General features: G+C 39.8%; 2 protein-coding genes across 2 annotated transcripts in view; one reads left to right on the top strand and one right to left on the bottom strand.

The window, feature by feature from the left end:
* The window catches only part of LOC111743044, a 24,276-nt gene extending 22,933 nt beyond the window's left edge, over positions 1-1,343 (bottom strand). Inside the window, exon 1 of the mRNA XM_023533627.1 lies at positions 640-1,343. Within this exon, the coding sequence (XP_023389395.1) occupies positions 640-1,343 (704 nt within the window). The remainder of the gene's footprint in view (positions 1-639) is intronic.
* The window catches only part of EPB41L4A (erythrocyte membrane protein band 4.1 like 4A), a 222,581-nt gene continuing 197,810 nt past the window's right edge, over positions 1,087-25,857 (top strand). The window contains exon 1 of the mRNA XM_023533625.1: positions 1,087-1,440. Within this exon, the coding sequence (XP_023389393.1) occupies positions 1,342-1,440 (99 nt within the window). The 5' untranslated portion in view covers positions 1,087-1,341. The remainder of the gene's footprint in view (positions 1,441-25,857) is intronic.

Raw genomic sequence — 25,857 nt, 5'->3', positions numbered from 1 at the left:
GGAGGGCGTGGGACTGGGAGCGCCGAACGCCGGGTCCAAGCAGGAATGCGCCCTCCCCTCCCGGAGCCAGCCACCGGGTCTCCCCGGGAAACGGACACAGCAAGCGGGGTCAGGGTTCCGTGCGACCCCGTGACTTGCGCGCCGCGCGCAGCTTCGCCTGCGGACCTGTCAGCACTTCGCCATTAGACCACCTCCGCTCCGCCCTCCGCCCCCAGCCGCGACCCCGCCCAGAAGGGGAGCCCCCTTCCCGGCCGCCAGGCTCCAGCTTCGCTCCGGGGCGTTTTGCTGACGCCCTGGCCCGGCCCAGCTGCACCTGGGCTGCTCCCGCCCGGGGCGCCACCCCTCTCTCTGCCGAGAGAACTTTCCCTGGAGCCGCCGCGGCCTGGCGCGCCCGAGGCACACCCCCCCGCCCGTCCGCCCGCCGCGTTCCCAGCCAGGGCGCCCGCCTCTCCGCCTGCACGCCCGCCCGCGAGTCCTTCGACTCCCCGCTTCTTTGACCTCCCGGAGAGGCAGCACACTGCTGCGGCGACAGGGCATCCCGGAGGGAGACCTTGAACTTGGCCCCACATAGTTCCCCACGATGAGCTCGGGGCTCCCCAGACTGGAGCTGCGCTCCGCGACCAGCTGACTTCCACTCACCGGTCGCGGTAGGAGCCCGCTGCCCTTTCCGACGGTCTGCGGACTTTTCGGTGCCCGCAGATTGGGACGACGGTCGCCGCTGGCTCTGCGGTGTTGCTGGGACGTCGTGGGTACCCCTGAAACACAAAGGAGTAGCCGAGTGCTCCCCATTCGGCGAACCGGACTGGAGGCTGCGGGGTGGGGTCGGAGCTGGAAGTGCGCGCCCGCGGGGGACCCCGCAGGCGGAGGGGAGGTCGGTGCGTGCCGGCAGCGCTCTGGGAGGCGCGGGTGGAGGAGGCTGAAGAGCTTCTAGGGTCTTCCAAGTCGGGGCGGGTGGGGGGACGCCTCGAGCTCTCGTCCCTCCCGTTTTGGGCCTCTTGCCCCAATTGCCAGGCGACTTTCGTTGTCCCTAGGACTGCGGGAGGGGCCGCGGCCGCGCCCCCGCCTTTCGAGGAGCCGGAGCCGCAGGATGCGCGGGGACGCGCCGCCGCCCTCCGCGCCCAGTTCCGCCGGCCTTTCCCCGCCGGCTCCCGGGCGCTGACGCTCCGCGTTTGTTCGCGGTCCTCGCCTCCCGCCTGCGCGGCCCTGGACCCCGCCCGGAGCTGTTCCTGTCGCCCTTGCCACGGCGCAGACAATAAATTAATGCCTCGCGCTTGAAGGGAGGGGGCGGCTCGGCGCCTGGGTCGCAGCTTTCTCGCCTGGCTGGAGACTGCCACGGCCGTCATGGGCTGTTTCTGCGCTGTTCCGGAAGAATTTTACTGCGAAGTTTTGCTCCTGGATGAATCCAAGTTAACTCTCACCACCCAGCAGCAGGGCATTAAGGTAGGGGCAGGCCGGGGGCGTGTTCGGGGGATTGGCAGCCCGGAGGGCTCGGGGGTCCATGGCTTAGTGTGAGGGCTGTCACCGGTTGGGGCGGCAGCTGCGTCGCCGGGCGGTGGGAAAGAACCGCAGCTACCCCCAGAGCTCAGGTAGAGGGTGAACGTGTCAGGGTGGGTTAACTTTGAATCCCTTCATAAAGGAAAGTAAGTTTGACGTCTCAAAGGGTAGTCCACGCACCAGTTCTCAGATGCAATCCCCAGTCCTGCAAAGGCGGCCAAAACTCTTCCCAACACCAATTTCCTCCCAAAACATCTAAAGGTCCCTGCAGCTCCCACAGAGGCACAGAATTGAATATACGGGCCGCTTGCCGCGTAGAAGGCACGATTTCCCTTGGCTTTGATGAGGCTTTTTCTTGATGGTGTCATTGAGGAAGTGAAGGAGTTCACTCGTTGAAATACATTTATTGGGTGATTGTGATTGTGTTGCCTGGACTTGTAGCTGAGTATTGCTACCTTTGGAAGGAAAATAATCTCCCTTTCCACTAGCAAGCAAACTGGTTCCCCACATTGAAATAAACATCTCTCAAAGCGACTCGGTAGTAACTTTGCTCCTGTTTGTAGGTCATTAAAATGCAATTACTTCTGTTAACCTAGAGAACCCAAACACAAAGGCTGTGAGAGATCGCAGAGATCCACTTCCTTAATTTTGCTGAGTTCTTGTGGTCGAGTGGACAAACCTGACGGAGGCGGAGGCGCACTTGTTTTGCTGTTGCAACCATGTAACTACCTGGAGGTGATAGGAATCGCTAGCGTTTTGTTTCCTTTTCTCCTTCACTTTTAAATCACAGATATTTTAGATAACTCAGCCTCTGAGTCTGGTGAAGGTCAACTGCTCCCCGCTCCTCCCCAGTACAGCTTGTCCCCTGAGAAATCAAGTTAAGTCTCTGCCAAGTGTCCTCTCCTAGTCTTGTCATCTCAGAAATTAATCCTAATGGCATAGGCCCTGGGCATTTCCTTGTGTGAATCAGTTTTTACCTAGCTTTATGCACACTAGCTTCAGTTTTAATATTACCATTCTTGGTGTACAGGATTGTAATTTCACAGATGTCATTGTTGTTGCAGGAAAAAGGGCAAAAATAGTCAATTAAAAGCACAAGGTAAAGTTAACCCTTTAGGAAATTGTTTTGAATATTGTGTCCCCAGTAATTATAATAAGCAAAAGTCAATCAGATTCTCATTTGTTTTTCCTTTCAAGACCAATAAAAGACTCTTTTGGGGGAAGGTGTTCGTTTTCTATTTTCAACTTTATGTTCCAAAACATCCCCTCTGCCCCAATGACATCAGGAAAAGAACTTCCCTTATAAGATCGTAAAACATCCTTTGGTATACTGTGTGAATAAAATGGCAAAAATCACAAAGACATCGTAAATTTTTGATAATACATAAATTCTCTTTGGCTCAGGAATAGAAACAATTAGAAAAAGACAACTGATGATCTGATACTAAAACAAAGAAATCCTTCTGAAGTGCCAAGTCTAAAGTCATATAGAGTGTGAGCTTCCTGTATAATCATGAAAGCTATACCGGTCAACTGTGGAGCATGTACGTTACTCTGTTAAGAGAGCAGCCAAGTCTTAGGATCAAATGGAGCAATTTTGTCAAAGGAACATGAATCAAAAATCCTAGTCCATAATTACTTTTTATAACCTGATAGTGCTTACCTTGCTTTACAAATAGGTTGAAAACTGGAGAGTGATTCAAAGGCAATAGCAACTTTATAGCGGTTATTTTGGATAGATGCCATTTAACTAAATAATAATTTAAGCAAGCTTTTGTAGAAAGTAATCGTTTTGCAACAGGCTTGGCTTCTTTCAGTGTCACAAAAGCATGCCACAATTATTTTGATGGCCATATGTGTAACACAGATGTTTTCTGCCTAACTTAACCATATTATCTGTAACTACCATGCTACCATAAAATGCATGTGTTAAGCACATATCTACTTGTGGCATGTACTAAATTAAACACATATGTATATTTGTAAGTGGAATATATGAACAGTATCTCAAATATAGAAAATATTCAAATATTGAATGAATATATATGTTATTCTGTACATACTTGGCATTTTAACTCCTACTTTAGTTTGTAAGTGAAATAGTAAACAATTACTTCAAAGTTAACAGTATAATAGTTACAATAATAGTGTTTTCCTTCTGCTACAGTATACTTGATAATTTTGATTATCACTAAAGTCAAAGTTAAGCATGCAACGTCAATTAGCCCATTTTCCCTGAAATTTAAATAGAAATATCTTTCCATTTTTCAAAAGCATTTCCTTATAATTATTTTGAGATGACCCTGTCTTGCATTCTATCTCAAATAGAATGAATACAGCTAATTTTGCATTAAAATTATTCACATATTTCATCCCTTAATGGAAATAATTTTACTGATTCCTGATAGTTACTTAAGAATTTGCTTGTATTACTGTTATAGTCTTTGTGAGTTAAAGATTACTGTTGGACATTTAGGAGTATGAGAGAAGCTTGGTAATACATATTTTTCTGTGTGCCATTTTGAAAAAAAAAAGAACACTCTTTGGATCTAAGTGCCAAATTACAAATTGAAAAGTCAGTTATGAAGTGATTTTCTGCACTTCAGATCAATGTTTCTATGGACATTAGAAAAAAAAATTGGTATTTTTTCCCATGGAAAGCAATTCAGCTTGAAGACAGTAGTTACACATCTTACATGTTAAGTTGCATTTAAATGGAAAGTAATTTTTTGTTTAAAACATAAACAGAAAAATAAAACAGTATATTGTATTCAGTGTTATGTAGAAATTTGCTGCCTTAAGTTGCTTTAGGGGTAACCTCACTTTGACAAACAGAAAGTCTTTTTCATGCAGTTTGTAGTTTGAGTCCTATCCATGGTTTAAAAACCCAAGTTTATGTAAACTGTAAGCTATTGGTTGTGTGTTGAGCCCCACAATAACTTTTAGCTGTTTGTTCTCTGCTATCTCTATTGTTTATTCAAGTTAAGAATTTCTGCTGTGGTTGGTCTCTTGTTTTTTTGAGTAATGTTTATTCAGGGAAACTTTTGTTATGTCCTTTGTAGCTCTTTGTCTTGGTGGAGGTAGAAGTCTTTCTTTTTGTTCTCTTTAGAAAACCAAACTTCAATGTGTCTCTTTAGAAAACCAAACTTCAATGTGGCTCACACTACCTTTATAGGCTGTCATTTGATTAGCAAAAATTTTCAGGGGGAAAAAATCGCAAGGTTTGATGATAAATTTAGTTTGAAAATTGCTGCTGCAAATATGAACTAGATTAATATTTTCATTTCAGCAAGATTTTAGTCCTCTGAGTAGTAATGTAATAACCACTGAGGTGCTAATTTTCCTCTCAAGGGATTTGACTAAGTTAATGAAACCAATGATAGCAAGATGGAAATTCCATTAACTTTTTTCAAACAGCTTTATTGAGATATATCGTACAATTCACACAATTAAAGTGTACAGTTCATCCATTAACTTTTAAATGAAGTTACTTCCTAATCATCCTGAGTTTCCTGAGGGAATATTATGTCAGTTTTGATGCTTTGATCAAAAACTTCCTAATAAACTAGAAAAACAATTAGCAATTAGAAGGTGGGGACTTAGATTATATCCCGATCACCAAGAATTGTAATTTTCATCCCATTTGGACTGATAAAGAGAAATCTAAGATGATTGGGCAAAAATGAAAAGCAATAGTTCTTTTGGGGACTTAGATTATATCCCGATCACCAAGAATTGTAATTTTCATCCCATTTGGACTGATAAAGAGAAATCTAAGATGATTGGGCAAAAATGAAAAGCAATAGTTCTTCACAAATTATATTAAGTATTTTATGTGAATAGCTATATCCTTGATATCAACCATGTAGGGTGCAGAGTCAGAGACCTTACAAACAGATTGAAGCAGGTAATCATACACCAACATTTTTGTTAATGTAAGGTTAGCTGGAGTCTTGATTGGTCAGTAAATTCGATGTAACTGCGATAGCAGTACCCCTTCTCCACTCTTCATCTAGGTTTCTAAAATTCAAATATAATATTTATGTTGAAGATGAACTAATATGTGAATGCTCCCTCACATTTTTTGTGTGTTTTTGTTTAAAACATTTTTCAAAAATTTTTCAGCTTTACTGAGGTATAATTGACAAACAAAATTGTAATAAATTTAAAGTGTACAACGTGATTTGATATACATATACATTGTGAAAGGATTCTTACCATCCCACCGAGTTAACACATCTGTCACCTCACCTATTTACCTTTTGTTGCTGAGGGCACTTAAGTTCTACTCTCAGCAAATTTTAGTTATACAATACAGCATTATCAACTATAGTCACTATATTGTATATTACATCCTCGGACCTTAAGTGCTCCCTCAATTTTATAAGTTCTTTTCTTAAAAAATATATTAAAAATACTTTTTATCATTCATGCTTTGAAAGTGATTTAAAAATAACTTAAGGGGGAAATCATTGTTACTTCCAGCAGCTAGCTAAGGGCGGTCCTTCTCCAGGTGTTTATAATTTTCTTAGTTGAAGGCGGACCACACTCTTTGCAGCCCCTTTAATATAATTGTTCTTGAATTCTATAATGTTAAGCTTGAACTAACTTTGAACTAAAGTTGAACTAATGCAGAGCTTTTGTTGCTTTTGCCTGTTGGTGGTGTCTTGGTATGTTTGGGCTGCTATAACAAAATACCACAGACTGGGTAACTTATAAACAAGAGAAATTTATTTTTCATAGTTCTAGAGGCTGGAAGTCTGAGATCAGTCATGGCCAGGTGAGAGCCCTCTTCTGGGTGGAAAACTTCTTGTATCCTTGCATGGCAGAAGAGGCTGGGGGCTCTACTGGCTCTCTTTCATAGGAGTGTTAATCCCAAAGACCTCACCTGTTATTGGTGGTTAAGTTTCTAGCATGTGAATTTTGTGGGAACACAAACATTCAGATCAAAACAGTTAAATCTAAATTGCAGGGACAAAAGTTCAGACTACTTTCCATTAGCCAGCCACGTGGACAGTGGTTTGTTATTTTTACTAAGACACTTACAAACAAGACTGGAAGCTTTATTTTTTCTTCAGTGGTTTGTGTCAGGTTGTATCTTGGAGCAGGGCAAAACAGTTCTTTGTTGTGAGAGGCTGTCTTACCCATTGTGGAATATTGAGCATTCCTAGCTTTTAACTGTGAGATGCTAGTAGTGCCTCTTTCCCAGTCGCAACAACCAGATATATTCCAAGATGTTGCCAAATGTCCCTGATGGGCAAAATCACCTTCGTTTGAGAACCACTGCCATGGAGAATAACAGCTGCCTTTATTCTTGTGTGTTTGGTGCTCTGCCTTCCACGTTGTTAGAGGCTAACATTCGGTTGCCTTCTTTCTTCTCTTTTGAGAAGGTAGTTTTATACTCTACATGTCAGTGAAAACAATATGATATTTGTGTCTTTAACTTGCTTAATATTCTTATTCTAGGAGCAAGATAATGAAATGACTAGAAGCTTGGGCTCTGGAGTTAGACCACCTGGGTTTAAATTTTGGCTCTGCTAATTGCTTATTAGCTGTGAGGCCTTCAGAAAGATACTTATCTGAAAATGGAGAAATTTTGCCCATAGTGCCTTGCATGTATAAGCACATGGAAAACGTTAACTTTATTCTTTCTTCTCATCCTTCATCCCCTCCTCTTTCTGTCAGTGCCCCTTCTTGTCTATAGATAAAGCTCAAAAACTTCATGGTTTGGGTTAGCACCCTACCTGATCTAGCCCTCCCTACCCCAGTGACCTGCCCTGTGGGCATGCAGAACTGCTCAGTCTCCTAAACATACCAGACTGTCCTGTGCCTTTATGCATGGGAGTCCCTCTGAGTAGTGCATGCTTTTGCCTTTCCCTAAGCCCACACCCATCTGAACTCACCTTTTAAGACTTAAATACAGTGTCCTATCTGCTAGAAAGCCTTCAACCCAGCCTGAACAGGCAGAATTAGGCACTCACAGTGCCCCCCACTTATCACATTGCCAGCATTATTTCTGGACACAGCTGTCTTCTCCAGCAGCCTGTGAGCCTGCACCTGTGATCTGCAGCAGCTAGAGCTGCTCACCCCATGCGATAGATGCTTATTAACTATAATTCAAAAAGAAGAATGAATGGACTATTACAGTTGGAATAGTCCACATTGAAAATCTTCTGGGTAATGAGGGTCCTTTGCCATTTTATTTTTACTAGAAAAGATCCTAGAATAAAGTGAAGCTCATGAAAACTCTGTTGCCAAGATACTCTAATTTTTATATTGATAATAGGTAGAAAATGAGATGGTGCAGTGGTCTGAATACATATACTACATCGAAGAGCCAGTAGGCAGCTATTTCAGAAAACACGAGCCACACCATTTTTGTATTGTAGTGGTAACTAGCAAGTCTTTCTCTTTTTTAAAAAAATGTAACTTTACCTTTGCAACTTGAGAGTCTTTTGGAAGAACATATTTTTTAAGAGTGGACAATAGATTCTCACACTCTAGTTCCTTTTCTTGTCTGCTATTCTGTCTGAGAACAGTGTCAGTTGATTTTGCAGTGTGGGTTTACACAGTCAGGACCATTGGTGTAATTTTTAATTTTGCTGTACCATACATTTTACTCTTGAAGCTACATAAACCTCATCTGACACTGCTTAAGGCTTAATGGAAAAGGCAGTGTCAATAAATTAAATATTGGCTTTTTATGACAAATGATAAGTTTTTCATTCCGATGCAGTGTATTTTTCTGCAGGCCTATTATAAACATGACAGGTCAGAGATCAGATTTGCCATGCCCCTCCAGCTTTTCTGAGATTGATTGCTTTGGCCGAGCTTTGTATCTGATATTTTAGCCACAAGTAAAACTCGTGACAGTCCCAGTCATATTGTTATGGTTGTAATGAGTACCTGCCATTTGCTTCTGCCTCACCAGATTTGTTTCTAAGTCTCCTATATTAAGATTAACCAGGCATCTGTTATTACTTGTCTAGGTACAGACTAGGTGTGTTAAGGTCAGGAACCAGCCGGTTTAGTTTGTGACTCAAAAAGCCTGTGTATACACTTTGGAGAGTCTATACCATTCTCAAAAACATGGATCGCATGCCTATGCCCTCTGAGCTATGTATTTCTTTTTCTTTCTTTCTTTCTTTCTCTCTCTCTCTCTCTCTCTCTTTCTTTCTTTCTCCTTCCTTCCTTCCTTCCTTCCTTCGTTCATTACTTACTTACTTACTTACTTCCTTCCTTCCTTCTTTCCTTCCTTCCTTCCTTTCCTCCCTCCCTCTCTTTCTCTTTCTTTTTTTCTCTTCTTTTCTTTTCCTTTCTTCTTTCTTCCTTTGAGTGAAGCAGCCACTCTTCCTTATTGCTGCCAATGGTTAATCCATTTCTCTGTAACTAAATACTCTTACCAAGAAATTTCTACAGGCCAGGATAGCTCTGCCAGGGGAGCTCCTAATAATTGCTGAAGACGTGAAAGGCCCTCGCAGTGTTTTTTACACTGTGAAAATATTTGTCTACAAGGATATTGACATGCCAAGAGAAAGTCAGAACAAGACAGATGATGGCAGGCAAGGAGAACTGAGAGGTGCTGAATGCTAGCCCCCATGGATAATAACTGAAGGATTGATGGCAGGGCAGGGATCAGCTAACTGAGACCAAATAGGGAACTAAATACAGCAGGAGATTGTTTAGAATCTCCTGAGCACATGAGAAAACATAGTTCCTAATGCTGAGAATTCCCAGCCTTGGAGGGATGGGATGGTCCTAGAAATTGGTTAGAATGTGCCTTGTTTAGTATAAGCTTGCCATACAAACAGTGATGTGAGTGAGAGTCAGGTTCCTGAGTGAGTCCGCAGAGACCCATGGAGTATTTAAACCATTTCAGGTCTCACCTTGTCCTTCATTCAGAGCCATGTTTGAGAAGCAGTCTTGGAGCCTCTGCTACCTTAGTTGTCACTTAGTTCTCAATGCTCCCAAATCAGTCGAGGCCCTCATACTTCTCACCTGAACCAGCCTCCTAACTGGAGTGCTGTGTGATCACCTTTAGTCTCTCCTCTCATCATGTCAGTGAAAATTGGTCTGCCATGAAATTATTGGTCTTGTGATTGGTCAAATAACTCTGGTCTGCCATGAAATTATTGGTCTGGTGATTGGTCAAATAACTCTGGTCTGCCATGAAATTATTGGTCTGGTGATTGGTCAAATAACTCTTCTTCGCACTAGCCTCTCTTTCCTCCTTTTAAGCTGAGGGGCATGATACCTGCCTCATAAGGTCATTGTGAGAATTCGAGGAAAGAATTTTAGGCATATAGGGTCAAAAGTGCTCAATAAATGATAGTGATTATTATGTATGATCTATTATTTGCTAATAAGTTCTTTCTAAATTCCAATTTGAGATATCTAATTCCTCACCTCTGCCCAAAGTGACATTGTGGGGCATGGGTAGTTGTTAGAAGTGGAGCAGTAACTTGTACGCTTATGTTTTTTTCTAAGAGTTTTATGGCTTTAGCTCTTACATATAGGTCTATGATCCATTCATCATCCTTTTTCATGTTGTTATCTAGTTGTCTCAGCTCATTTGTTGGAAAGACTATTTTTCCCGTTAGAATATCTTGGCACCCTTATCAAAAATCAATTGACAAAAAATGTGAAGATTAATTTCTGGTTATTAATTTCAGTTCTATCTTTATACATCTTGTTTACTTTAGTAGTTCCTTGGCGTGTGTAGTTCAGCAGAGAAGATACTCCCAGCTAAATAAAACAAATTTGACATTTAATATATTGAGAAAAATTTTCTGTAAATTTCTTGGGGACAGTAAAACATCGTTTTATTTACTGTTAAATCCTCAAGAACCTAGAAAAGTGCCAGGCACATGGTGGCACTCGGTAAATATTTGTCATAATTGGAAGAAGAGCTGATAGATAGAAGGATTGTTTTAGTTATGCTAATGCTATTGCTTTTGTAACTTGAAACCTTGGTTGAATATTTAGATTTTCTAAACATTTCTGTGCAAGTTTTGAGGGTTGCTGTTTACATTGTGTAAAGGATTTGCCTTTGGTTTTTGCAAAGTGTTTCTGTAAATTACTTGGTGGAGGCCTGGATAAAGTGCATTTTTGTATGTTTTATGAATAAATCTCTTTATTTTGATAGGTGAAGGTGTAGCATGTTAGAAAAGTTAATACCATTTAAATAGGTATGTGGCTTTCATCTATAACCGTGAAACACATGGAGAAATTGCTAGAAATTTGTCCTGAGAAGTGGGATGTGCACTATTTTCCTCCTAGGAAAATAATGTAGACTGCTAGAAGACCACTTATGAACACACACAGTCTCCTCCAGCCTTGTGACTGCCTATCAACCATGAGATTTCAGAATTCATAGCAGGATTGCAGGTTAAAGTCTAGGGAACAGTTATGGCTTTATAGAATTGGACTAACATCCCCTATGACTGAGGGAAATTGAAGCAAATCTTAGTGGTATTGAAACTGGCATAATATAGGCTTTACAGTTTTGTCTGAATTATATATTTTAAAAGTTGGTAGTATTCAAACACTTGAAAAATCCCACTAGATATTCAGGTTACTGGCAGTTCCCTCTGTGAAGAAAATCTCAAGTGTCTAGAGTCTAGATAGTGCCATGGCCATGACAAAATCTTTCACACAAATTCATATCTACTTGTCATTGCTTTCTCCTGCCAACCACTCATTCTTTTGCCCAATAGTTCAACTGTCTGATTCTCTGTACCAGACCTGTGTGAGATCACATGTCCTCAGTTAATTCAGTCCTATGATGCTACCTGAAAATGCAGCACACATTAGACGGGGAGAATGTGGAAGAGATGACAAATTACAACAGACTAGATTTTACTTATAATAGAAAGTTAGACCTGGCATGGGCATTTGGAACCATCTAAGTCTCCCATTCTGCAGGCAAGCAGGGACTACCCAGTGAGGCGCAGTGAGTTGCTAGAGTCCGGAACATGGTCCTGGAACCCTGTCTCTTAGTTTCCTATCTGGTCATTTTTTCAGTGTTCACGTACCTGCAGTTTCTTTGCTGCATGCAAGGGAGGAAGGGCTGAGAGCCGATTATTGAAGAAGAGGTCAGAATTTAATGGAAATCATTTAGGTTTACTGCCAATCTCATCTTCCATGCTCCCAGCCCCTCCTTGTTCCCTCCCAACTGCTTCCTTTAAATTAAGTCTTTATAGGCCTATGATCTGGTCTGATTACTTTCTGTAGTCTTGGCATTTGGATTGGTGGAATTCTTTCTGGGCAGATTATGTGAGGGAGAGACCATTTTTCATAACAATACTTACTGCATTGCATTTTAATATTTTGGTTTTTTGGAAAACACTTATCTGAAAGGTCTAGAATAATTTATTTAATGCCATGGTTTTAGAGCTCATATCACTCAGAGTTTTTCCTTAGTCTTTATTTAGTAAAGACTTTAACTCTGAGTTTTTACATCTCCATTCTGAATCTCCGAGAAAGAAAATTAAAAACTTATTAGTAACCCTTCTTATTGCCTGAGGGAGGATGCCAGAGAGGAAAGCTGAAAGGCAAAATTGCTCTTTCCTGGAAAGGTTTCAGATGGGCCAATCATCAGGAGGCTAATAGATCTTTTCCCCTGATAATGATTATTTCATGCTTCTGCTGCTGTTTACAAAGGCACTTGGGGGACGTGCAAAATTTCCAGAATTCCTCTGAGAGCCAGCTTCTTTTTCTTTCAGACAGACACTGTTTTTATATCATGTTTTAGGGAAGTTATTTGAAGAGAAATAGGCTTTGAGTGTGAGGGTACAGGGGAGTCTGGACCAATGCTGTGTGATTGTAATTATAAGTATGGATTTGTGAATTCAATTCCACAATAATGTATTCAGAGCTTGTTGCATACCCAGTAGTCTCCAGGATTTCTGACAGGGATGATGAAATAGAGGCGGAGGATTCTTGCCTGTAAGAAATTTAACTTTTAGGTGGAAAGATGAACATTTACCTATAAAACAACAGAGTACAATACAAGATAATTGATAATCAGGTATTGGATTATGTTGTTGAGAACCTAAGAGGTACAGAAATTCTTATAAGAAATTATGTTTCTTATATACCAAGGTGGCGTCAATCAGGAAAGATTTTATAGAAAAAATGCGTTATCTGAAACCCTCAGGGCCAGGCATGTTTCAAGGTTCAAAATTTTTTCAGATTCCAGCAAGGTGATATGGCATATGTACCTTTAATTGTACAATATCATGGCCAGGTCTGGGTTGTATTTTCTAAAACAAGCACATTATTATTTATATAGCTCATCATTTGGATATCCACTACAAGCAGGGGTAAATAGAGATTATAAGTAGCCTTATTCCAGTTTATAATAGGTTTTGTCCCAGTATTAGTTATTTATCGCTATGTGGCAGGTTACAGCACAAACTTAGCAGCTTAAAGGAACAAACATTTGTCACCTACAGATTTTTCTGGGTCCAGAATCCAGGAGCAGCATAACTGAATAATTCTGGTTCAGGGTCTCCTGAGGCTGCACTCAAGCTGTGTTTGAGGTATCAGTCATCTAGAGATGGTGGATCTGCTCCCAGACTTACTTACCTGCAGGCTTCAGTTCCTTGCCACGTGGGCCTCTTTATCGGCTCCTGAGTGTCCTCTCCATGTGGCAGCCGGCTTCCCTCCAAAGCAAGTGATTCTAGAAAGAGAGAAAGCCCAAGATGGAAGCCTTGATCTTTTATAACATGCTATTCTGCGGTATTTTGTTGGTCACAGCACACAACCTTGGTGTGAGAGGGGACTGTATAAGGGTATGAATACTGGGAGGCAGGGATCACTGGGAACTATCTTGAAGATGGACTACCATAGAATTTAGCTTAAAATGAAGACAAAACTTTCAGTTTTCATATCTTTTTCTGACATTGGGTAGTGGACTTTATATATAGACTTTAGCCTCTTCAAAGTGATGACTTATGAGGATGGACTGTGGCTCTGAAGGTGGTCTAGGATGGCAAGGTAGCATGAACATAGAGGAATGAGTTTGGTGGAGGAAAATGAGGAGATCTGGGGAACACTCAGACTCTTAGACTTGTTGTGTGCCAGGCATTGTACTTGATGCCAGGTATAAAAGGGTGAATTAAATAAAATTTTAACCATCTGGAGCTAGAATTATGCTTTGAAAAATCTTGAATTTTGCTTTGGAAAATAACTTGTACTGTCTACTATAAGAAAGGCAGCTTGTGTAATGGGAGAAGGAGAGCATATAGCCTCAGAAAATCTGGATTCCTGTTCCAGCTCCTTTCTTTACTAGCTTGGAAGAGCTGTTTTGGAGCCTTGGTTTTCCATTTGTAAAATTAAACCGATGCTTATATTGTCCCATCAATATCACAGGTGTTGTGAAGCTCAAAGGAGATAATGGCCTGAAAAAACTTGCAAAATTTTAAAGTGATATAGAGTGTTAATAATTACTATCTCGTGCTCTATCATTTACTAACTAGTGACCTTTGGCAAGTTATTTAACTCTGTGCCTCAGTTTCATCATCAGCAAAATGAGGATAATAATACTATATATTCATAGACTTCTATGAGATTCCAAGGAAATAATACATATAAAGGCTTAGGATAGTGCCTAGTGCATGATAACATGAAGAATACTGACTAAATATCTGTTTTTATTATGTAGCCATATAATGCTGAGCCTTATGGGGGATTAAAAAAATGTGAAATGATGACTTAGAATATCCTTAGATGATTCTAAACAATGAGACAAATTACAGTTTTCCTTAAAGATTTTTTATTATTTGTATTTGTATTTGCTGACTAGAACACTGATTTATTGTGTTGGACAGAGATTAGTTTGAAAACAACTACCAGCTTCTTTCTCTCTCTCTCAATGTTGACCTTCATGTATAGCTTTTCAAATTTTTGAAGGTCATAGCTGAAAATAAATCCCTTTGCATTTCTGGCAGCATAGTAGTCAGCTTGTCTGCCCAAGCATAAAGAGATAAGTTCAATTTAGATAATCTTGATCACTTGATGAAGATGTATTTCAAGAATGAAGCTTAGATTTGGAAACCTGGCAGGATTTACTCATTAAAATTCCTTGTAGAAGTAAATTATGAGTAAAAAAATGAAGACTTAAAATTCTATTAATTTCAGTGATGAAGACATTGGGTTAATGTCTTATAATGTCTTATGATTTTGCCTTTGTAAGAATCTGAATAGCCTTTTTTTTTTTGAGGATCATGAGAACCTTAATAAATCATTATTTTCTAGAATCTTTGTCCCACAAACCCCGAAGAACTTTCCCTTAGACTGCCTTTAAGCCATTACATGCACCCGGGGGGAGCAGGCTGTGACAATGTCATGGAAACACTGGTATTGACACAGGCATGATGGTGACTCCCAAAGAAGAGGACTTTAAAGGAAACCAGACCTCAGGCTGACAGCAGATCAATTCCCTTAGGTCACAGATTTCCTTTGTGAATGGTGGTGAAAAACCTTGGGTTCCTTTTATGTTTTTATGTTAAAAATCCTTGTTTTCTTCCTCCTCGAAAACGTTAAACTGTGTGTGTGTGTGTGTGTGTGTGTGTGTGTGTGTGCGTGCGTGCACGTGTACCAGAGGGAGAAAGATTAGTGACCTAATGTTTAAATATCATTTTAATATTTGGATCAGTTATGTTTAAGAGTAGATACTATAGTGACTAACTGCTCTCTAGGAAACTATCTTCCTTTTAAATATTCTTTTTAAAAGATAAGCAGTATTTATGTCTTGAAACAAAATTTTCCTTAATTATGACAATTGGGGCTCCTGGAACAGGTGTACATATTCAATAAATGTACCTCACTTTACTCAAATTATTTTTTTGAAAAGTTTCATTGTGATTTAAAATGCTTCCCTTCTGGTGTCATTGAAAATGTGAAAACATCACAGGGTCCCCCATCTCAGAGAAGGGCGATGATTTTTTTCATGTGCTAAATTGCTTACAGGTACTTTTCCACTTGGTGCTGTCACTGCTGAGTTGACCACAGCCATGTTCCTGACAAAGACTGCGGTCATTTTCAGCACAAAGCAGAAGACAGGCATACTTCTGTTTTGGTTTTACCAGTATGTGTTTCCACTATTGTCCTCAAATGGTTAGATTATCTTTTGCTTTCAGCCTTGGGTAGCAAAGTGACAACAAAAGGAACCATTTCTCCCCACATATAATAGATTCTGCTTCTTTGAGTGGAATCCATGGCTTACTAGACGTGCCAAGTTGCTAGTTTTCTAAGCATGTTCCACCAGAAATGATGTGCAGAGATGGCTTAAGCTCACTGGTGTATTTTGAGTCTAACTATATGCATTTGTCAAAGAATTTGGCTCTCATTTGGCTAATCTTTTCTCCATGGAAGGATTCATTGACACTACTTGGGTCTACTTGGTTGCATTTCTTGTGTTAGTTTGTGTTGGATTCCTATTGCAGGCTGAAAAAAAAGAGAGCAAATAAGAACCCAAATATTTAGAAATATTTAGTAATTTTTATAATACTAAAATTTTATACTTCTTCATAAATTAAAAGTTTTGTATATGTTAAGAATAAAGCATTTGCAAATCCTCATGTATGTTTGCTATTTCATGATTCTTGTATTTCTGGTTGTGCAAGAGTAACATTTAAAAAAGTTTTTCAAAATTAATGCAACAAACCTTGACTGAGAAATAGCTTCCTCCTACGCAGGAACTTTTAGTCTTTAACTGAGTAAAGGATGGTGAAAAGATTCTGCAAACCCTGGGTAGTGAATGTATTAAATGTATATTTGATACAAGCCTTTGAACATTAGGATAAGTTGCTGAGCTTCCTTCCAGCTCTGGAAGTCTGATGAGTTTTGTCTACAGTGGCTGTGGTGACAGGTGCTAGTTTTCAGACCTTGAGATCATGTTTGTGGTTTATCTAGTCTGGAGCCACAATCAACTTTTCATTACTCAGGCTTCAGAGATTACTGTGGCTTTTTCAGTTCCCTTCAGAGCGTGGGCAGGGCCCAGGAAAAGCAATTACATTTTCTGTTTTCAACAACTTGAATGACTGATTTGGTAGGGAAGGGAAAGTGAAGCAGTTTGTTCTTTCTCAGACTCATGAACATATTGATTTTTTAATTACTCCATTTTGGGGGAGATTTTATTATTCTTTAAGGCTACTTTGTGGAGTATGACCATATGTAATTAAAAGGTTGTTGATAAGAAAGTGTAAGCCAGTCAATTCAATGAAAGTATTAATAGTACTTACCATTCACCCAGATATTTTATATCTCATGTCCTGTTTGACACCCAGTGGTGTTCAGTAACTGTTAATACCTTTCTTTCCCTTCTCAACTCTAGTAGGCCTGCTCCGGGGAATACAAATGAAATTATAAGAGAACAGTTAAGTCTAGACTAGGACCGGAAGTGTGATATTGAAGTGTGAGATGAGGGTCTCATGGAGAAGTATGTCTCGAATTTGAGGTTTAAGGCTAAATGGGCATTAGATATACAGAAAGTGAGGGATTGCCCACTGGAAGTCCTGAGACAGTCAGGAAACTGGCTGAACCTGGAGGCAAAGGGGAAAACCACATTGCATGCAGTCATTGCACAGGGGAAGTTAAGACCTGGTATGTGATAAGTCAAAGCAGAGGAGAGTTCTTGTATTTCATTAAGGTAAACTGGCCGTTAGCCACTGCAGGCTGTGTTGGAGTGAGGGGAGACTGGAATCTGGGAAAGCAGTTGGTGGCGAGGTGGTGAGAGCTGGGATTCAACCTTAGAGTGGAGTAGATAAAAAAAGAATAAGGATGTTTAGAAATATACTCATCGAACAAATATATTTGAGAACCTTCCAGGTGTTTGGCACTGGGCTGGGCCTGAGATGCAATGGTGTGGCTAACTGACACTGTCCTTACTACTAATTCTAGCATTGTCGAAAGGGTCAAACGAGATAAATATAGATGATATTAAGTGCTTATTACACAGCATTATAAAGTCCAGTTTTTAAAAAATGCTTTAAAAATGCCAATATAAATCTGTCAATGAAGGGAAAGAAAAATTTTGAATGAATTCAGTCTCTCATATTAGAAAATGTTAGAGCTTTGCTTTTTAAATTATTTCATTTTTTTCTCCACTCTTGTGCTCCGACCCTCCTGCTCAGTCCCAGACATTTGTTTTTTTTTTCTGTCCAGTAGTTTTCTTCTGGGATAGAAAGTTACTTTAGCATAAGTTCACAGCTCATTTAATTAATTTAAGAACCAACTGCTTCAGAGGCCCTCAAACCAATAATTTATTCAAGCGTGTGTTTACGTCTGAGGACTCATAGCAGGGGCTAAAAGGGGTAGTAATGGGCTTGGAAACGCCCTGCCCAGCCGGCTCCCAAGGCCCCTTCCCTTGCCAGCAGTGTCTCCACCGTCTTGCTCTGTTTCCCTGGGTCCAACTAAGATGCTCTTTGGAAGATTAAAGACAACTGTGTGTATACAGTTTTATTTGCAAATAATGTGTATTTGACAGTGTGGAAACTTTCTAAATCTGCACTTTGGAAGACTTTGTGATAAATATTATTTTGCAGCAAAAAGGAAAATTTGCAAATTATTTAACAAAATTTCTGTAAAATATTGCCACCTGGTAAGAAACTCTATTAATAAAAATAGTCCATTCCAGGCAGTCTGAGACATTTTTTAGTGGTGGTTCTCTACCTTTGAGATATTTAAAGTGGTGAGAAGGCCTTGGAGTGTTGCTGGAAGCTGAGGCGTCCTGTTGAGATGGGTGGGCTTAGGGAGGGCACTTGTGTCTTATATGGTTAGCTCATGTGGTTAGTTCATGCAGCTGCCTTAATCCCTGGCTGAAGCCAGATCTGGTCAAGTCAACAGCCATGAGAATCAGCCCAGGGACCTTTCTGAGCAGAATTATCAGTGGGGAGGCCATTGAGGGCCTCAAATTCAGAGCATCACCCTGAGCAATGCCAGACCCTAAATCAGTCCCTTATGGGGCACTTGCTGACAGAGCCGAAGGGAAGGCAGCTTTCAGATCTTCCTTCTTCTCACAGGCTCTTGTGTCTGGATGGCTGTGTCTTTGCAAAATCTCAGTGCTTTTATGCCATCATTAATCCTGGTGGATTTTAGCCTCTATTACGGGTTATAGTCTTGATCTTCTTTACAGATATCCAGTCCTATTATCTGCCAAATAATGATAGTTTGCTCCCTACTTTCTGTCAGTTGCATCTCTTCTTTTTTGACTACCATTGATTAGAACTTTCCAGTGACATGAAGAAATGGTGGTGACTAATTGAAATGCCTTTGTATTGCTCTTTTAAATGTGATTAGATTGAGGCGAAGAATATCGGGTTAAGGAAAGAGCTTTCTTTTCCTAAGTATAAAAATTAAGAATGAATGTTAAAATATATCAGATACCTTTTTAAATCACCAATTGATTTCTTCTTTAAAAAAATTTTTTTTGACAAATTGTTGTGAATTACCATATAAATTTCTTAAAATTAAAAAATTTCATTTCTTGAAGTCATACTTTATTGCATGCCATTGAATACGACTTGCAAATATTTTACTTAGAATGGCAGCACTGTTATCCCCCACTTCTAGGGAGAGATTGCCCAGGCTCCTGACTTCTTCACTTGGGGGGAAGAGCCCCTCCTTGATGTGGAATTGGTGGGACACACTGCCTTTTCCACACAGTGAAAGCAAGAAGGCATGTGGCTGATGCTTAATCAAAGTGCTGAGAATTTGAATCTTGCAAAGACAGAGAGGGACATTTGAGAAAGTTTTCATGGCTGTGCTTGGTTGGCGAGAATCCACTGGCAATAGTGATGTGTGCTCTGCCATAGCAGGATGGAGGTAGCAGTTGTGGTGGTGATGCCAATAGCAGCATCCTGATTTTAGGACTTGACTTGGGACTTGTCATGACTTGTGCAACTTGGCCTTTCTTAGCTTTTGATCATTTTGTGAGCTTGGTTCCCCATGTTTTCCATCCATTGTGTGAGCTATCAATATGCTTCCAGAAAATTGCTTCTCTGCTTAGGTTTCCTACATCCTCTTTCTGTAGTTCACAATCCAAGAACCTGACTATATAATAGCATACTGGATGTGGTATGAACAGGTCTTAGTTCAAGTCCTGGTTCTTTCAGTAACTGGCTTTGGGCAAGTCACTTAAACTCTCTGAACCTCACTTGTAAAACCTTTCAGGGTGGTAGAAAGAGTTAGAAATAATATATGCCAAGTACATTATCTCTCATAGTAGGCACTCAATGAATTATTAGTAATTAACCTTATTATTTACAGATTGTTCTGTAATAGATCAATAATCTCTTCCCCACAATTCTGAAATCCAAAAAGTTCTGAAAACAAATTTCATTTCCTAATTCATTTGATTATAAAACCTGACCCGACATGGGTATAGTTGAGAAAAAGACCTGACTATAATGTGAGGAAATTTAAAGTCTTTATTAATCACATTAGTGTAAATATTTATGCATTTTTGCTTCAGAATTGTCATAGTTACCCTAGACTCTCTGAAGGTGTGTGAAATATATTGGATATGCCCAGTCATGCTTTTCTGGAAAGTTTTTGAATCTTGAAACACATCTGGCCTCATGAGTTTTGGGTAAGGGATTTGAGAAGGATTATTGACATATACTGGCTCTTTAAAAGAAAGAGTAACAGAATGGTTTGGGAGAGTTTTTCAAAACATCAATGTGCTCTGGGTGCATGAGATACGTGCTTCCCTCCGCCTTTCCTTTGGTTTAGTTGCGTGTACGTGTATCTGTGTGTGTGTGTGTACACGCATACATGCGCACAAGGGAATTGTTTCTCTGACAGTTTGGTACTGAGGTTATGCCAGCATCTGAACATTGACTTGAGGACATTTCAGTCTCGTTTCTGTGTTTCGTAATGGATTTTGTAACCAGAGACTTACTGTTCTTTGAAAGTTGAAAAGAGTATATGTTGAACTGAATCTGAAACTAGTCTTTTTTTTCCTCCCTGTTTTTGGGGTTATTCTCTGGTAATTTTCTCAAACATGCCAATTATTAGAGAGTTTTTTTTTTTTTTTTGGTAAGTTCCCACATATTTATCCATTAGTCAAAGAATTTTCAAGTGGTGGTATTATGGATGAAAAAAAGTAAGCATTTATGGTTGATTCCTATCTATGTTTACCATTATTTTAACATTATTTTATACAAAGTCATGAATAAAGTTATAACAACTAAGTAATACTTTGTTAATGAAAAGCATTTTAATGGAATTGTAGTTTTATTGAATAAGTAGGAAAAGAGGAAGAATCACATGTATTTAAATATAGTTAAGTAGGAACCCTTGGATAATTTTCCTACTGATCCTTAGTCGTTTTTAGTCACTTCTTAGCGTCACTGTGTTTTTTCCTCAGGATTTGGTAGCATAGATTCGTGTTGTTCCCTAATTTGGTATGAGACTCTCTTAGCTACTCCTATCAGGCCCCTGGCTCCTGCAGTGTTCTCTGGGGTTCAGGCTGTGCTCTCTGGTAGAGGGGACACTTTTGATTACATAGCAATTCTTTTTCAGGTCACAATGATTAATCTGTGTAAAAGAGTAGATTCAATTTTGACTTTAAATTTTGTGATCCTAAGATCATAATATAGAGAAATTGCATGACTTTCAATTTCCTTAAAATAGTCTTCTTAAATTCAACTAGGTCAGTGCTTAGAGCAAAAGGCATCATGAATTGCCCTTCTTTAGGTCTTGTAGAATTATACTTACTAATCATATTTTGGCAAAAGCGACTGATTCTAGATTTGGACAGGTTCCATTAAGCAGTTATCTTGATAACGCTCATATTTAATGCTGGAGAATGTATTGTGCCTTTGGGTGAGCCTGGGATCAATGTCTGTCTAAGTTAGTATGGGAAGTGCTACCTGTAGCTTTTCAGAATGGCTGGGTTTCACTTATGAGTAGATGGTCTTTTTATGCAGCTCGCTGCCGGTGAGATCTTGTCCTCTCTTTATAGGTGAGAAAGGAGTCATGAGGCATCTGAATGTTGCTGTGTTTCTCTTATTCTTAATGATGGACAAACTCCCAGGATGGTTGCGGTGTGTTGTCACACCTCAGCTCTTGCTAGTAGTTCTGTGCCTCTCTTTAGCATTTCTTCAGCCTTGAGCTTGGCCTCTGTGTTCCTCACTTTGTGTTTCATTAAAATCTGTCCTCATAAAAGATGATTTTTAGACCTTCACCCTTTTTTCAAAGAATTTCGATGTTACGCTGTAACTTTATTTGTGGGATACAAGTCCTTATTTTGCAATGAAGGAATTCTAGGTGTTCATAATACTTAGGGAAACTGTTTTGGCACTGCTGTTTTATAGGTTTATGACATTAAAAGAAGCGCTTAAACTTCTAATTACTAATTTTAAGAGTAAAATTTGAAACGTTTGAGGGGAAATGTATATGTTTCTTTGCCTCCCTTAATGCCCACTGAAATTGGTGGGCTGCTTCGGCTCCCCCAGGAACTCGTCCCTTAGAGAATGAATGTCTACAGAAATGATGAGGAAGCACTGGTTAGGTCGTAGCCCCTTGTGCTCGGCCACCTTTGTACAAGGATCGTGTACACACACACCCGTCCCCCAGAAGGATGAGTAAGGGCTTACGGGGAGCCCATCACAGTGCGATGGTTTCCAAATTTCAGCCTCTGATGCAAAAATAGAGTGCTGGTCAAACTTAGACTTAAAAAAAAAAAAAAACCCTTTAGGAAGGTTCTACCATGGAAACTGCCCTATCAGCCATGAAACACAGCTCGTTTCTTCTCGATTTGGAAAAATCACTGTATGTTCAGTTGAAGGAGGCTTGTGTTTAGAAGCTTGTGTACAAAAGAACACTCTTGAACCATGAAGATCAGACTCAATGTTTTGAAGCACACCGAAGAGCCTAACAGGAGCTGAAACTGAGGGAACAAGAATGGTCTGCAGAATTTCCTTGTTTAATTCATCTAACTCAGGTTGCAAAAATTAAATACTGTATGCTCCCTCCCAGACAGGCTGATATCCTTAGGAGTGACTAAAGTTTTGTGCAAGTTAATTGCTACAATCTCGTTAAGAAACACGTAATTTTTACGGAGATGTGATGCAGAAGGTAAGCATAGCTTGATGCATGAAGGTAGTAAAGTATCAGAACAAGTGTCAGGATAGACTGTGGATTTTCCCTCTCTGGAGAGCTTTCAATTTAGAAGGTTTTCACCTTTCCATGTTGAAATAAATTTCTCCCTGCAAATGAGGTTCATGCATTCTTATGTCTGGGGAATTTTTAAGGACTGTACTTGTAGGTAGAAAGTGAAGGTTGTGATTTTTTTCTTTTGTTTTTGCACCTGATAATTGTGGATTCAGAATTTTCCAAGTGCGAATCGAGTTGCTGTAGAATTCTTCTTATCCTAAATACACCATAGAGTAATATCCTGTTTTGTCCCCCGCACCAAGAATTGGATTTGTTATAATATGAAAAATGAGTTAGTGGTAGTGATTTTTTTTCCAGTTCATATGAATACGTTAGTCTGAAAGACAGCACTGGAAGGATTGTGGTACTAGGCAGAGGGACATTTAAGCATTTTAGCGTTTTCTCTGAAGAGATGGAAAAGAACAAAGAAAAGCAAGCAGCAGCATAGGAAATGGTCATTCTAGGCTGTGGTGTGTTGTAGGCTTGATAGATAATATTATGTTGAGTGTCCCCAAGGAAATAATTGTTCTTGGCAAGGCTGCAGGGTGTCCCTTCTTTATTGAATAAAATTAGTTAGGTTGCTGGGATTCGTGAATCGTAGATGAAATGCTAGGACTATAAAAGACTAATAAATACAGGTCTGGAACACACATAAAGGTCACGTCCAAGTTCTTGTTGTTTCCTATATGGTGCGGTCAGGGTTCAGTGGGCCAGTAGCCTTTTTTTTCTCTTTTTTTAATTAAACTTTTTTATTTTGAGATAATTTGCATGTAGTTGTAAGAAATAATACAGAGATTTTATGTCCCTTTAACCAGTTTCCCTCGAAGGTAACTTCCTGCAGAACTTTAATACAGTATCACAGCCAGGATACTGACCTTGATGCAGAACGTTTCCGCCACCACAGAGGTTTCCCTGTTGCCCTTTTTGCAGCCACATCTACTTCTCTGCCTCTTTCACCTCTTCTTAAATTGGAAACCACTAATCTATTTTCTAGTTCAATCATTTTATTTCAAGAACGTTGTGTCAGTGGAATCATACCTTTTGAATTGGCTTTTTTCACTCAGCATAATTCTCTGGAGATTCACCCATGTTTTTGCATATGTCAGAGTTTATTTCCAAGTGGAATTCCATGTTATGGATGTTCCACAGTTTGGTTAACCATTCACCTGCAGATGGACATCTGGGTTGTCCATAGTTTTTGGCTTTATGAATAAAGCTGCTATAAACATTTATGCATATGTTTTATGTATGAAAATTTTTATTTCTCTGGAATAAATGCTGAAGGGTGCAATTACTGGGTCATGTGGCAGTTGTATGCTTAGTTTTTAAATAAACTGCCAAATTGTTTTTCACATTGGCTATAACATTTTACAGTCCCACCAGCAGTGTATGAGTGACCCTTTTTCTTTGCATCCTCCTCAGCTTTTGGTGTTGTCACTATTTTTTATTTTAGCTATCCTGTTAGGTATATAGTGATGTCGTGTTTTAGTTTTAATTTACATTTCCCGAATGGCTAATTATGTTGAACATCTTTTACATGTACTTATATACTATCTGTATGTCCTGTGAATTGTCTAATGTTCTAAATGGATTATTGTTCTATTGTTGAATTCTGAGAGTTCTTTACATAGTCGAGATGCTAGTCCTTTTTTTGGATATGTAGTTTGCAGATATTTTCTCTCAGTTCGTAGCTTGTATTTTCTTTTCATCCTCTTTACAAGATGTTTTGCAGAATAGAAATTATTAATTTTGATAAACTCAAATTTATCAGTTTTTTAAAAAATTTGATTAATACTTTTTATGACTAGTCAAAACCAACCCCTGGGGTCAATCATCTTTCTAACCTGACCCTTTGGTGACACAACTGTTGTCTGTCACTCATTCCCCAGGGTATAGCTTCCCACTAGCGATTCTCAGCTTTGACTCATTCAGCAGTCTCATTCAGAAAGTCAGATTAGATCCATCAAGCCAAAGGCAAATTAGAGTGAACCTGCACTAGGCGTGCACAAGCCATTGTACAGCCAGGAGGCGTCTGTGGGATTCTTCCACCAAACACCCTTCCTGACCTGCATAGTCCTGTCTGTGCCAGTAGTGACCATACTTCAGGGGCCTGAGGGACAGGATGGAATTTCCCAGTTCACCTAGCGTGTTTCTCCTTATTACTTGAAGAGTTTTTTTTTTAAATTTTATTTTTTTTATCATAGCTGCATTATTTTTTTTGTCAATTCTAACATCTGTCATCTTGACATTGGAATTTGTTGATTGTCTTTTTTCATTCAGTTTATCTTCCTGGTTCTTGGTAGGATGAGGGACTTCTGATCAAAACCTGGATATTTTGAGTCATGAAATTCCAGATTTCATTTAAACCTTCTGATTTTGACTCCACTTGAGCAGAAGAAGGGGTGAGTTGTCACCTAATTACTCTCTGTCTCCAAGGGGTTAGGTTAGGAAGAAGGGGCAAGCGCTGTACCCCCAGGAATTGGCTTGGTGTTTTGCCATCACTCTGGGGCTTAACATTTCTTTAGCATCCTCTAAGCAGTGGTTCCAACCCTCTCTGCCCATTAAACTCACCCAGTGGAGCTAAAAGCAACAACCAAATGATGGTCTCTTCATCCACCCTGAGATTTTGATTCATTTGGCCTGGAGTGGAGCTTAGGCAGTGATGTTTTTTGAAAGCTTCCCAGGTAAGTGTAATGCGCACCTAGAGTGGAGAGCCACTATGCAAGACAAAGAGAACCTGAGTGATGAACATAACATTATGGATTCCTACATTTTTTAAAAGCCTTTGTCTCAAACTCAGAGTTTTGCATATAGCCATTCTCAGTGGTGGTAGGGAAATGTGGAAAGCCACAGGATAAACTTGGCCCACCTTCCTGGAGTTCTAGTTTTTCCTGATAGAAAAATCATGTTTTAAATTACCTTGCCAAAAAATAAAATTAAAAACTCAGAACAGTTTTTTTTTGTAGAGTAGAATGTAAAATTTGCATGCATTTTTTTTTTTAAGGAAAAAAAGTGAGCAGGTGGGATTGTGGAGAAAGCTAACATTTGTGGTGAACCCTAACACCAAGGATGTGCATTTACAGGAGTTACTTCGGTGGAGCTGTTTTGAGGTGTACCCTGAAGGCCCCGGAGACAAAATATTGTTGTCTCTGAGTGATGTTTATAACTCTTACTGTTATGTAACCTAGGTGACTGGAC

This window comes from Pteropus vampyrus, unplaced genomic scaffold (genome assembly GCF_000151845.1).
Source record: "Pteropus vampyrus isolate Shadow unplaced genomic scaffold, Pvam_2.0 Scaffold106, whole genome shotgun sequence".
Taxonomy (NCBI): domain Eukaryota; kingdom Metazoa; phylum Chordata; class Mammalia; order Chiroptera; family Pteropodidae; genus Pteropus; species Pteropus vampyrus.
Note: the sequence above shows the minus strand (reverse complement) of the source record. Positions and strands in the feature narration are given on the sequence as shown.